At 43.0% G+C, this 14,661-nt stretch overlaps 2 protein-coding genes across 2 annotated transcripts in view; one reads left to right on the forward strand and one right to left on the reverse strand.

Annotated features, from left to right (window-relative positions):
- The window catches only part of LOC105838874 (DNA-binding protein D-ETS-3), a 60,465-nt gene extending 58,409 nt beyond the window's left edge, over positions 1-2,056 (reverse strand). The window contains 2 exon segments of the mRNA XM_036286094.1: positions 1,865-2,020; positions 2,022-2,056. Of these exon segments, the coding sequence (XP_036141987.1) occupies positions 1,865-2,020; positions 2,022-2,047 (182 nt within the window). The 5' untranslated portion in view covers positions 2,048-2,056.
- A 1,713-nt stretch (positions 2,057-3,769) lies between these two features.
- LOC105831634 (protein SCAI) lies at positions 3,770-12,041 on the forward strand. Its single transcript, XM_012671889.3, has 4 exons — positions 3,770-4,107; positions 5,931-6,781; positions 10,150-10,563; positions 11,670-12,041. The coding sequence occupies exons 1-4, from the start codon at positions 3,914-3,916 to the stop codon at positions 11,912-11,914; spliced, it is 1,704 nt and encodes a 567-aa protein (XP_012527343.1). The 5' UTR covers positions 3,770-3,913; the 3' UTR covers positions 11,915-12,041.
- Positions 12,042-14,661: the final 2,620 nt, after the last annotated feature.

The raw sequence follows: 14,661 nt of genomic DNA on the forward strand, positions 1-14,661 counted from the left end.
TCAGGAGAGTAAATGTAATCACTGTTTGTCACGAACGGCAACGCATTCAACAGGTTAAAGCAACACATTAAAAAGAACGCGAATTTATTCGCATGCTTAAAAATCTCTTTCGTCTCTCGTGAATTCGGTCACGATATTTTACCGGGATGAACGGTACCAGATATACCAGCGTATAAAATAGTAACACGTTAATCTTCTTCTCGCGTGTTCGTGAAAATAAATTACTTTAGAAATGCTACAGATTTACTACAACGGTTTTCTGACGTTACGTGAGTAATTTAGTCTTTTCTTTCCTGGAAGCGCCGTTTATTAAGGATTCTCGAATAGGCGTCCAATGATATTTGCTCAGTGAAAAAGGAATCCAATCTTTTAAAATCTTTTAGAATCTTGTGTACTACATAATTTAAGTTTTGTATTTAATTAGAATTTTCATAATTTCTATTAAAATTTATTTAACAAACATAAATAGTAACTGATATATAATACAAATTAAATAAGTAGTTGAATTTTTTATCATCAAGCGGATTTTTATGCCTAAAAATGTTTGTCAATTTTATATATTATCCGGTTTATTTTAAATCATTTGTTTTCTTTCTTCTTCTTAATAAAAAGTGATTGCTTATAAAATTCTCAATAAATCTGTAGGTGAAAAATGTGTAATGAGTTTTGAAACTTGGACAAGTTCGCACACAGGACGCGCAAATTACAAGTAGTTGGCCGTTCGTTAAGGTCTGCATTCTCCAAATGTTTCCAACTCGGAGTGGTCGGAGCTGCCGCTCGCACTTTCGATATAAAAGGCGCGCAATTAGAAGCAACGTGCGCACGAGGCGGGCACCGCAGCGGTGAAAAGGCGCGCACAATCGCGGCACGCTTCGTACATACGTAAATTTGACCCGAGGGATCGGGATTCGCCGATATATCGCTTGATTTAATTTGTTGCAATTAGGGCCAAGGGTCGCTCGAGCGTACACCGACAGAGCGGGATGGAGGGGGCGAGAGGGCGCAGAGAAAGAGCAAGAAAGAGCGAGAAAGATAGAAAGAGAGGACGAGCAGTCTCCACCCGTGGCTCACCGCGCCCTGCTATTAATATCAGTTAACGACACGATATGATCACTCGTCTATACGCAGACAGCTGGCTGCCAGTAGCGGCGGCCGTTTGAGCCGAGTCACGACTTCGTACCATGTCGACGCGAGCGGATCCTACCAGCTTCGACCGTGATTCGAGCTCATCGATCGTCAGGCTGACTCACACGGCGCGGCTTCACCTCGACTCATAATTTCGCGAATTCTAATACGCAGTTAGGTAACCCTAGCTATCTCGCGGAGATCCAAACTTAATCCGCATTAACGCTAACTTCCCAGAATTCAGCGTCAGTTGTTAAAATGGTACGATTACGCGGAATGGAAGGGGAAAAATGCGAAACGATGAGTGGGTGCAAGCAATTTTAGAACAGTACAAAATGGTTGAGACACTTTTTCAGGTTTTCTTACCTCCGCGGTATTCGCAGGATACGCCAGCAGTACAGGTCCGAGGTCCGTCCGCGATAGAACGTACGGGAGAACGTCATAGGGCCGTTATGGCAGTGGCATACGTACCGATAGCAATGGGCGATACGGGAGCGGGTTCTATCTAGCAGACATCCGGCCAGCATCGAAACAAGCCGACGCCGCGCGCGGATTACCATAAGCATTTATATATGCGCCAGCGCATTATACTTGCATACCCGTCGGGGGAGACGGGGGAGGGGGGGGGGGCTGGGGCGAAGGTGCCCCGTTGTCGACGACGGTAGCGCCTCGTATTAGGCGCGGGCATCGCGCAAGGGGGATGCGTGTAGGTGCCCATCAGGCTACTGTGGCTACTTACTTACGTGTACCAGCCGGCCTCACGAGCCGCCGGCACGCGAGCCTGATTGACTTGTAGATGAGGCGACACAGTCGATATACTCCGGACTCTATACCGTCCGGCCTCTGGAAACGGCCTCTCCCTTCTGGTCGCCATCTACCACCGTCGCCGCCACCCCCATGGTTCGCCAGCAGGGATTCCCATGGTCGGCTCATGGTTCGCGCCGCTTTCCCTCGTCCGCGATCCTTTCCATCCCTCGTCTCTCTATGGCGCGTTCGTCTCGCTCATCGTTCTCTCTCTTTCTCTTTCTCTCTCTCTCTCTCTTTTTTTTACCCTTTTTATCTGCTCTCCTCGCCCTCTTTCCCAGCCACCGACCGTTATCTAGTTAATTAATCTCCGCCGACGACGGTAGTCGACTAGCGGGGCGGTAAAACTCCCACCGTCGCTGCCGCCGTAACGAGCCGCGGCGACGAAAGTGTCGAGCGGCCACAGCCATCCCCCTTGGTCTCCGGCGTTCCGCTCGCTGTGGCGTGGCGTTACCCTCCTTTCGTCGGGAAATTTTAATTACGGTGAAAGAAAAACGGACAGGGCTCGTTAGAGCCCGGATGAGTGTAGAAAGTTAGCGAGATATTCGAGGGAGTTTGGAGATTCGCGTGATGAAAAGGGTATCAACGCGAATGTTTCGGTGAGCTGCGTGATCCCGATAAAAGCGATAATTTCATTGCTGCAATGGAACTTGTAAGTGAAATCGAACACTCAAATATCTTAAAAAGATATACTATAAATATTTTTATATCTTTGGGATCTACGTAAGATGATTATATAACCGATGATTATCATACAATTACGAAACGGTTTAATTTATAATTTGAATAACTTCAGGATGAATTTAATTTTAAACGTACTTTTTTTCAGCAGAAACTTTTTTGAAAAATTCAGCATTAATTGGCAATAGCAAGTCAAATAACCTTGCACAAAAATTTTTTTTTTAAGTGATTATCTCCAAAAATAGTATAACTCCAAATTGCTACTATTTAGTTTCTAAGGTATTCTATATTTAAACTTTAATTGAAGTTTTCTATATATATAAGTATTGTTTGTTCCGAGAACGTTGTGTTATGAAGTTTGTAATCATTTCATTACTCTTTAATTTTATGGTATTTTTATGACATTTGCACGTCAATTCCTATTTCTTTCGTTGATTAACCTGATTACGATCATTTTGAAGATGTACCAGTAGAGTAGAGTAATGACTGGATAAGGGTAAAAACAGATCGACCGCGTGCAAACCAACCCTAGATCAGTTACCCTCGGTAGTCATTACCAGAGGGGTAGAAATTTATCGATTTTTACAGCTGGTCTGCCGATCGGATAATCAGGACTTTATTACACGAATTTTACCTACAGATAAAGCAAACAATTAAGTTTCTAACAGTCTCAATTCTTCGAGTATCTTTGACTTTTACAGGATATTGCAATTTAAGCGTACACTTCTGTTTTACATAAGTCGCGTAATTTTTTAAATTAAATAATTAATCAGCTCTTTTCAAGTAGATTCAATAAAATATCACGCGTCAGATTCAAACCGAATCTTTCATCGTGCTTTCATCTCTACTCGAACCATTGCATTATAATCATAACATTAATACCAAGATATTGCGATACGTCCTTAGATCGCCATCGAGGGGGAGCATTTGCCTTCAGCGATACACAATTTTACCCTGAAGAAGGAAAATATCGATTCTCGATGGCAGCCCGAGCCTCGACGTCGCTCGCACAGATGTCCGCGAGCGTAGTCGCTGCGGTTGGCGTCGTCGCCACCACCGCCGCCGTCGACGTCGACGCTAGGCGTCACGACGGCGTCGGCAGCGGCGGTGGTGGCGCACACGCTGCTCCCCCTGATGCGGGGTGGGCAAGTATTGATTGGTCGCCGTGGTCGCCGTCGTCGTAGGCGCCGTGCAAAAGGGTGGCGGAATCGCCAGGCGCCATCACGCGGGCCAGCCGCGACCGCCGTGTCGTCGAGAAGGGCGTCCAGCCAGCGTCCGGCCGCGGTCTCGACTCGCCGAAAAGATGGTCATGATGGCTGGCATGGACGACCATGAGCGCAAAGTCGTCCTCGAGTTCTGCCACCTGCTCGAGAAGAGCAAGCAGCTGTTCAACGGGCTGCGCGACCTGCCGCAATACGGCCACAAGCAGTGGCAGGGTTACTTCGGGCGGACCTTCGACGTCTACACGAAGCTCTGGAAGTTCCAGCAACAGCACAGGTGAGTGGTGAACATAAGGTGGCAAGACCAGAAAGAAAGAGTGAGAGAGTGCGCGCGTGTACGCGTCTGCTTGTGTACACGCGAGAAAGCGAGGGAAATGCATCATTTTGTGGCGAGGTTTCTTCTTCGATCCCCTGGAGCACACCTGATAGCGATTTCTCGAGTGACTTTAAGAGATAAGCTTCTCTAAACGATCTCGCCGATCGCGAGACGAAATGTGTCTGCGAAATATTCGCGGCGGAAAAAACGAGCATACGTGTGTGACTGGGGTGACTCAACGATTTCCATAGATCTCTCCGAACGACCTCCATGCCCAAGTCTGCGATCTTTCCCGATCGAGTAGAAAACAGGCACACACGTTCGGCACGACAGTGGTGGCGCTCGGCGAATCTTGCATGCCGCAAGATTATGACCATCGTAGAAAATATCGCACGGGGGGTCCTTCCTCTGGCGTTTTGATCGTACGATATATAATTTGGCACGCGAACGCTCGGCGGTACCGCAGCGCGATACTTGATCTCGTTTCTCGCGGGTGTCACGACTCGATGACGATGACGAAACAAAGGTCTGCGTGGCGAAGGTTCACGTGACCAAGTCCTCGTGTGTTGCGCTTTAAAAACTTTCGCGTCCGTTCGTCAGTCTGTCAGAGTTTGCGCTAGAATGATCGAATAAATCTCATTTCCGTTTACACAGATTGGTTGATATTCCATACAATTCATCTTCCGGCGTGCACGTCGTGCTTGAAGTATATTACATATTGGCGGAAAAAGTTTCGCTTGTCTTTCTCGCTCCTGTCGTTGCTTCATTAACTGCTAATTACATTATCGTACACGTACGTAATAAGCGAATCCACAATAAACTGAGAAGCGGACAAAGGAAGTCCTTATTCTCTGTTGTTAGTGAAAACTCCATTAACGTTTCCAACTAGGTGTATTCCGTTTGCGTGCGTGTATGTATGTATGTATGTATGTATGTATGTGTATTATAATTGAAATGTTTATTTCTTTATTAGGCGTATTAAAGTAAATTGTACTTTGATTTTTAAGACAATTAATTTTCTAAATATAAGATACAAGTGATTTGTCGTACGGAAAAATATTCTTGTGCTAAAAAAGCGATTATTTAATTTTTGAATTTATTGAATTTATTATTGTGAGTTTTCTTTGAAACAATTTTATAATATCTTCGAAAGAATATAAAAATTATAAATTATATAAAGATATTCTTTTTATAATACGAGTTTTTAAATTTGTGATGAATATATTTTAAGACTATATTTATTAGGAAAATATTCTTTGTTTAAGATAACTGTTGTTTATGAGAAGAAAAAAGTAAAAATGTAAGTTAAATATAATTATTTTCTCGGGGTATTTTTTTGTATACATATAATCTTTAATTAAATTATTCTTTGTCTTGTTAGAAAAAAAAATATCCAATCTTAAAATGAATAATTTTATTGTAGAGTATTATATTTTACATTGATATTCTTTCAAGAAAAACACATATTCTTTTATACTCACACACATACACACGTGCGCGCAGTGTGTGTGTGTATATGAAAGAATATATATATTTGTAGAAATTTCACTGCAAACATTAAAGTTTAAATGGAAACGTATTTTTTTTTTCTTGGAAACGATAAAAAATTATTGAAAGTTAAAACTTTAATTTTATTTTAATTAATTACATAATAAACCTAAAAGGATATGGAAAGAAATCAATTTTTAAATTGGACGATAGGTCGGCGATTAAAAAATTAAATATAACGCACACTGGGCGTGAACACGTGGGCGCTCACATGTACAGCCTCACTTTGTTTTCAGAACGATACTGGACACGAAGTACAACCTGAAAAGATGGCAAATTGGCGAGATCGCCAGCAAGATCGGCCAGCTTTACTACCACTACTATCTGCGTACCAGCGAGACGAGCTACCTGCACGAGGCCTACTCGTTTTACGCGGCGATACGCGGTCGCGCCTACTACAGCCGCGCTGCTAAGGAGAACAGGAGCGATTTGATGGTGAAGAAGCTCAGGTACTACGCTCGCTTCATCGTCGTTTGCCTTCTGCTGAACCGTATGAAGCTCGTGCGGGAGCTCGTGCAGGAGCTCGACGCCCAGATAGCCGATTACACCAGCACCTACGAGCCGGATGATCAGCTCGAGTGGAACCTCGTCCTGGACGAAATCAAGGCCTTCGTCAAGGCCGAGTCCGCGGTCGGAGTTCTGCACTCGGACTCGAACCCCATCGTGCTGACCCACAGGCTCGGTCCGCAGACCTGCCCGCCCGTCGAACGATCGCCACCCATGTGCCTATCTCTTCAAGAGATCCTAATTGTCGGCAATTGCACCGATCAGGTGAAGTTCAGTGAATTGTCGATGGACATGTTCAGAATGCTGCAGACACTCGAGCGGGAGCCCAGGGACGACCCGAATCATCTGCATGACGCCTCGCCGGCCGGCCGGATGCCCTTCAGACCCGGGCCATACCCTGGACCGGAGAACGGCGCGCCGAGACGCGACAATCCGCACAAGTATCTGCTGTACAGGCCGACCTACAGCCAGGTACAAGTGTTCCTCGCGAGTGGCTTCAAGGAGCTACCAGCGAACGGCGCGTTACTGCTGTACCTGTCGGCGGACGGCTGCTTCTCCACCGTCAAGCACCCCGAAGAAAGTGAGTGTTTAATCGAGTTTCACGTAGACGCCCTCTTATTGTTTGTTCTTACGCTGTGCTGTCGCAAGTTCATAGAGGCGTTAGACGTAAATCCCTTCATTTTAAAGAAGGAAGATCTGCTGAAAATAGATCTTGAAGAAAGGGTAACATGCATCTTATGTAAATCGTGCATCTAGTTTGTCACTCGATCGATAAGGGCTGCTAGTTTAACAAGCTACATCATCGATAAATTATATCTGTACGTTTATTTAGCAAACTTAGAAATTAAGTGGTAATGCTTGATGCAAATGGACGTTCAAGTAGCTTTTTCAATTCGCTTCACCACCGAGGGTGACCTATCATTCATGGGTCAGTTAATAATGTGTCACAAATATCACGCGAGGAAACGATATTTTTATAAAGGATAAAAATAAATGGTTGAATATAACGGCGATCTTATCGATCGTCGAAAAAGATTAAACTAATTAGAAATCGGTAGATGACAGTATTCTTGTATGAAATAATTTGTTAGATTCTCGTGAACTTGATAATGATAATTGTTTATTAATAAGTATTAGAACACACGTAATGTTTCGAGGTTCTTATTTGCATTGAATATTTGTACATAAAAATGAAAATATTTAAATAAGAGAATATAGACCGAACGTATGAAAATTCATATAGAATGTGCCTTAATCAGTCAAAGTTGGATTTTCGTGCTGATATTTACTTGTATATATGACTATATATTCTTCAAAGTTCACTGAAAATCTTTAACGCATTTAAAAAAATGGAACGTAACATGTTAAAATGAAGTTTCGCGAAAGATAAAAATTATTTTATCATATTTATCATATGTATATTAAGGGGGAGAGGAGAGTGCAAATAAAATAACCAAGTGAGCACAAATTGTATCAGCACGCAATCAACTCTGGTCGCATTGCTGCAGAAATCGTATCTTTTTGCATATTTATGTCGGAGAACATTTGTATTGAGGTCCGCGAGTTGTAAGTCACAGCTAATAGGTCATTCTTGTTCTGGACCTCGGACTATCGCGCAAAATCATTTGGCTTGCAAATCATTACATCGCGCTTGAGCGCTATCAATCCCAAATATCGAGTCCCGCATTTCACGCCCTGCAATCTCGGGTCCCCGCGCTCCACTTGAGCCGATTTCGCGCGCGCCAGCATAAACGGCGGTCACCCAAAAGTGACCACTGATACAGAGAGCGGCCCGTTGTACAGTCATGCGGAGTTAAACCGAATCATCCGCTCGGCGGAGCCGAAGGCGTATACGCGTGTGTCGGTCTTTTCGATCAGCTTCCCCGGTCGGTAGTCCGGTACTTTGGCCACCGATATCATCGTGGAAGTGGCTGGCGGGCTCGGTTTCCCGTGCTCTCTCAATTGGAACAGCCACGACACGATAATCCGCGCGACGTCGGCGTCGTGGTCGCAGCCACGTCATCGTATACGTCTATACGCGAGCGTTACGTCCTGTGGATTCCACGATATCATCCCTATTTCGAACGTTTGACGGAATAATTTTTTAAAATAAGAGACGAAGTGAAAATCCGAGCGCTAACAATTACAGACCGGCGAGTAGGTTATGATCCCAACCATATTTATTTTTATTTTGTATCGATTCATTCTATATCCTCCCAGAAAATTATATTATGAATAAAAATAATTATCCAGTCGTGCATTAAAAAAATTTGTTTGAATATTATTTTACTAACGAATATGAAATCCCGACACGGGTTTGGTAATTCGTGTAATTCTTTTCGAAATGTAGGATAACGAAAATATCAGAAAGTTTTATTAATAAACGAAATCTTGAAGGATAATGGAGACGTGTTTTAACCGAAAACAATCCAAACATAGAAACTTCGACACGGGTCGGCAATCCATGTCTTATGGCTGCTGACAAAACAGAAATTATCGATAGATAAAAGAAATGGACGAAATAAATATTTTTTGAAAATCCATTAAAAAATAGTACAATTTGCACCCTCAAGAATAGAATTGTGGTAACTCAAAATTCTCTTATATGTTCGCCCTTGAATTCTCACGATATTTCGTTTATTGACGATGATGCTAATTAATAATAACGAAACACTCATAATAATTTCAAACAGATGTATACATTTATTTATAGATGTCGCGAGATATTTTTTAAACAACTCATGCGTACATTTCACATATTTTATTGCAAAATGTAGAGATTTTTGTATTTAGATTTAAACATATTTGATGAATGACTTAAGAGATGCAAGTGAATGTCTAATTAAATGAAAAGTGTAAATTTGAACGTTATAAATCATTATCAACATTATTTCTAATTAGTAAATGCTTATTGCAGTTAATAATGCATGAACGTCGAGTTTTAGAAGAAGACTAACAAATTTATATGTTGTCTTTCCTTTAGTGTGTTTAATTAATCGGTCTATCTCGCGTATACTTGCATGTTTAAGCTGATAAGAGTAAAAAAATCAAAGTTACTTACAAACAATTTATCTGCATGTAACTTTGATTAATTGCGATTTAAGGAGAATTGAACATTACGCCTTGGATAAAGATTACCTATCGGTTGCCACTGCAGTGGAGGTCTTTAAAGGAAAATAAAGTATCGTCCCAATATCAAGGCTGCTTCGTAATAAAGATTCGTACGATGGCGAATCTAGCTTTGCAATCAATATCAATGTATTAGAAACCAGGAGTCCATCGATTACAGTAATTGGCAACATAAATAATGCCGAACGGATTCCACAGCTTTTGTTTATTGATATTGCTTCAAAGTAGAACGTATAAAAATTTTAGAACTCTGCTTATGCTTAGAATTAAAATATTGGTGAGTGATGGCAACATTGGGGAAAACGTCACGTTTTGTATATAAATTGTTATTTCTGTCAAGAACATTTGAAATTTTAGATGTTTAATTAATGAAATTTAAGAATTGTTCACGAGATTATTTATAATTTAATGTATTTCAACACGAGTAATAAAACTCTGAATCTTCAACGAAAATCAAACGATATTTAATAAATAAGGCTAACAAAGTTTTATCATTTAATTAAATTTGTTATCTTTTTACTTCAGCTTGAAGTTTTAATTTACGCATTAATAAGCGTATTATTTAATTGTTAAAGATTTTAAAACTTAAAAAAAATCGAACAAATTAAAAAAATCTACGTTTATTTAAAATGTATTTTATTTCGGAGAATATTTTACATCTCGATTGTAAATTTCGCGAGATACTAGATTTGATTGACACTCCGTGTCAAATGACACACAGCCAGAATTTCCGAAATTTCCTCAACGTTGCCAACATCCATTTGACGGATCGGCGAGCGCAGAATTGCACGATGTTGATAAAATCTTGCGATCTTGCAGTGGGGTACGACCTGGGTGGCGTGTCTACGTGCAGCAAGAGGGATCCGGATCATGGGAAGAGGCCGGCCGGCGGCAAGGAGCCGCACTGCCTGTACCCGGGCGATCTGTACCCCTTCACCCGGAAGCCGCTCTTCGTCGTCGTCGACTCGGATAATAGCTTCGTGTTCCAGCAGATACCGCGATACTTCGGCCAACCCCTGATGGTGCTGATGTCGCCGCAGGACGTGCCGCCGACCCTGCGCGACCTGCGACACGGTGGCAGCCTGTTCACCCTATTTCTTCACGCCCCCCTCGCCGCCTTCTGCCTTATATGCAACGTCGGGAGCCTGCCCGTGCAACACTGGGAGCGCTGCCAGCGTTACATCGAGCGATTCCTTAATGAGGCCAGTCAGCTCGTAACGCGCTCCCGATGCGGTAAGGATACTCGAATCGCCACCAAGTGTCTTGTCCGAAACGTCAGACGAAAATGGACAACGTGCAGATTCGATAGTGGAGGATGATGACATTCTAGGAGATCTTGAAACTGTCTCGATTCAATTTTCTCCCTGATTGGCTGAAATTGGTGTCGTTAATGATCATAATTGAATTTAGACTCAATCTTGAGCACAAAAGCAATTAATGCATCACAGGTACTAATCGTCAAAAACACACACTTTTAAAGTCTCTAATCAATATGTATATAAGAGCAATGAAGAGAACAGGACGTTTCCGAGTAGGATCGAATCTCTCCTGAGAAAAACGCGTATGGTTACCGAAAGATTTATTCCACCAGTATATCGCGTGATGTTTAATAGTTATAGCGCGGCACTGAGAGAGAGAGAAAGGCGAACAAAATTAAGATTTTATCGCCAAAACGAGGGCGTGTTTCGTTGTGCAGCAGCAGCCACCTGGCTCATTGAATGCGACTTACGATCGCGTTACAATAAACGCATTTGGCCTAGATCCAAATGAATTTATCGGGGAAACCCCCGTTCTCTGATTTCTGCGTGTCTCTTTAACTCCCGAATTAAAGGATATCTATTGTCTTTACCGATCGTTATGTTACGAGCCTTTTGTTCTAAACGTTTACGCGCTTTGTTGCAAAATATGATCGGAATATCTTTCTGTCATAAATCTCTTTGAGCAAACTCAGTTAAAAAATCGAAAATTAAAGAGTCGTGGCAAAGGGAAACTTAAAGACGCCGCGTAACTTTATAGGAAAAGGATATAAGGGGGAGATTGTGCTTTTTCTTTATTCGTCTCCACGTCATTTCTAGAAAAGCCTGTTTGAGAAAGCTCAAGACTCGAGACATCTGAGTAAATTAAAAAGTTGCGGAGCAGTCTTTCATCGCGAAGTCTCTCACCGACCGAGAAAGACTAGCTCCAAGGAGAAATACACGCGCACTTTTTTGCTTTAATGCCGCGAAATTAAAGAAGGAACTGACGTTCAAGGAACGTCCTCCTCCACTCGATCGAATCCTCCCGATAACCGTATAAGTCGACGAATACAAACTTGACTCGCGATCTCTCGCAACTCGTAGAGACCAGCGTGCTGCAGTTCTTCGGTGACGACTTTCTGCGGCTGCTGCTGGTGCGCTACGTGTTCTGCGACGTGGTGCTGAACCTGCACCGCTCGTTCCGAGGTCGTCAGCAGAGGCCGCGCTGCCATCCGCCTCTGCCTGACGTGGAGCTCCTCGAGCATCCGACCCTCCATCACCTGGTGCTCGACCTGGCCGCCTGCCTGGACGTTCGCGACCACTTCCCGGACAGCAACGAGCTCGCCTGACCCCGGCATCTACCCTGCCCGGTTTCCGACACGACGTCCCTCTTACCATCTCACAACCACGATTACGATTACGACTACTGTAATTACAATTGCAACAATAAAATCGTTACACTGAGACCTCATTAAACCGCGTCTTCGCAGTAATCGCGTAATTCGCGAGACCGCCGCGCGGCTCAATGAGACTCCGGGGAGGGGGAGGGGGAAGTCTCCCTCGCCCAAGGGACTTGGTGGAGGTTGCGACAACATCGTGATACGACGCAACCAACGCGACCATACCACGGCAGGATATATACAGATTTCGCGTAATCGCCGGACGACGGGAACTCGAGTCTACACCGTCCGATTAGTAAAAAATGACAACGCTGCGAACAACACGGGGAATCCCAGGGAAAATTACGATCGGCGATCGAGCGAGTGTTGCTGTTACGCGCATCGACGCTTTTCGGACTGATAATGTAAAGATAAAACTACCGCTTCTGGTTTCTTCAAGAGTTACTCACTTGAAATGCGCTCGAATGCTTAAACTGTAACATAGGTATATATATACATACATATATATATATATATATATATATATATATATATATATATATATACATATACATATATGGAGTGGCAATATAATTTTCGTACGAATAACACACATCCCCGATATTTGCATTCTCTCTGTCTCTCACACTCGAACACCGTGAACACCATTTTGTGCGATTTTCCAAGGCAGAGGCGTATCATCATCGTCTTCGACACCACGTTCCCACTGTCGTCGTCGTCGTCGTCGTCGTCGTCATCGTCGTCGTCGTCGTCGCCGCTCGCCGATCGGCCGAGCGTCACCCACGCGCGCGCGAAAACGTCTCTTCTCCTCCGCTCGTTTATTTATAAGCAAAAAGTAGAACGCGGTTTACGAGGAGGTTTGACGTTAACCGTACGGATGACGACTCGCACGGGATGAGCGAGCGGCCATGCGAGTCGGAAGATTATCGAAGAAATTGCCAGGCGCTCACTTGTACATGCGATCACTACCCTTCCTCTCAAACGACACCACACTGTATCGGATCTTCAGCGGCCGTACGAACGTCGTTATAGGACTCCTAGCATGACACACATACACAGTGTATTATATATTTACACAATTCGATACATACACACACATACAACACACGTGCTGTATATTCTATATATTTTATAAAGTATTGCAAAAGTATGGAGCGTTTCAGACCTACCGGACCATCTTTCAGTCTCGTTGGGATCGTCGAGTCGTGCTTTCGAAAAAAGTTTTTTCTTCTTTTTTTTTTCTTCTTTGCGAGAACTTAAATCGCGCTGCGCCGTCCGTCGTTTTCTCTTATGGATTAAATATCGTGAGAGGAATTAAAAGTTTGTCGAGAGGCAAACTTTACGCAGAGTTTAGCGGCACTTCGTTATTTGTTTACACTCGTGAAACTTGGATCTCTCATTGTGCATATATATCAAGAGCTATTGACACTCTACACTGAGATCTTCTCGGTTTAACGTTGCTGGAACGACGTGGTACGTCTGGAACACCCTGTATAATGCCACAGATATCGAGGAAAGGATATTATACATAACGTTTTATACAGATTGTCTCGTAATGAATGGTGCAATCGAGAAAGAAGCGGTCTGTGCACGCAAAGATAAGTCAGAGAAATGTAGACTGAATTATTTTGTACCGTTTTGTACCAAGAAAGTGGATTTCCAAAACCGTGGTGGAGTCCATAACGCTTTTCCAGCTCAGGTGATCGATTTCGATTTATTTTTGTACGTGAAATTAATCCCTCGATTTTGCCATTCGTTACTGAAATATTCTGTACAGTATGCAGGGTGTAACAGAGTTATCATCGGTTCTACTGCCATATTTCTCTCAGATTAATTTAAGCGACTTTTAGCAAAAGTATGAAGCAAATTAATAGCAAATTCATAAATTATATACTGATTTTTATACATCCTCTTTATTTATTTATTGTGATTAAGAATGAATGTGACTGCACGTTACGGTCGAAATTATGAAGGAAGATCGGCTGTCCTGAGCTCTATCTTTCAGCGCGTGAAAGATGTGCCGGTAATCTTGGGACACGATAAACTACACGTGTATATATACATATATACATATATATATATATATATATATATATATATATATATACACTGCGGAAAGATCATCCGTGTATACGGGGAGCTACAAATATGTACAATTAGCTAAACGCGTCGCAGCTTTCGCGAAGAATGCAACGCAGCTGCGTCTTCTTCTGCTCTACGAATTATTTTTACATTGACCGAGGTGCATTAACAAAGTCGACAGTCGTCGTCATCGAGCATTGTATCGCGACGCCTGGCGCCGAGTGCCAAGATGTGACACAATCGCCGAATCCACGTTGTCGCGCGTGACACTCGTCCACCGCCTTTATTATATCTTTCATTATACGCTTGCGCGCGCTACAAGATGTGACGCGCGTCATCAGAACGAGATTGTTCGAGGTGAAAAAAATTTCACTTTCATATCAAATATCACGCAATCCTTTAGTTTTTCCCGCTGATTTAACACGTAGAAAACACATTTTCCCGCTTTCGAGAGACGCGCAGCTCTTGCTCCCGGAATCATCGAACCGCGCGGGAAAAGTTTCGTTCCATACTGCGGCATCTTCGGGGAATAATTAGCGAGAAATGGAAGCTTCTCAGCGTAAGGGGAAAACCGCGTACGAGGCACCATACTCTTTTGATTTTAATTTTTACGG

The sequence above is a fragment of the Monomorium pharaonis genome, chromosome 4 (assembly GCF_013373865.1).
Source record: "Monomorium pharaonis isolate MP-MQ-018 chromosome 4, ASM1337386v2, whole genome shotgun sequence".
NCBI classification, from domain to species: domain Eukaryota; kingdom Metazoa; phylum Arthropoda; class Insecta; order Hymenoptera; family Formicidae; genus Monomorium; species Monomorium pharaonis.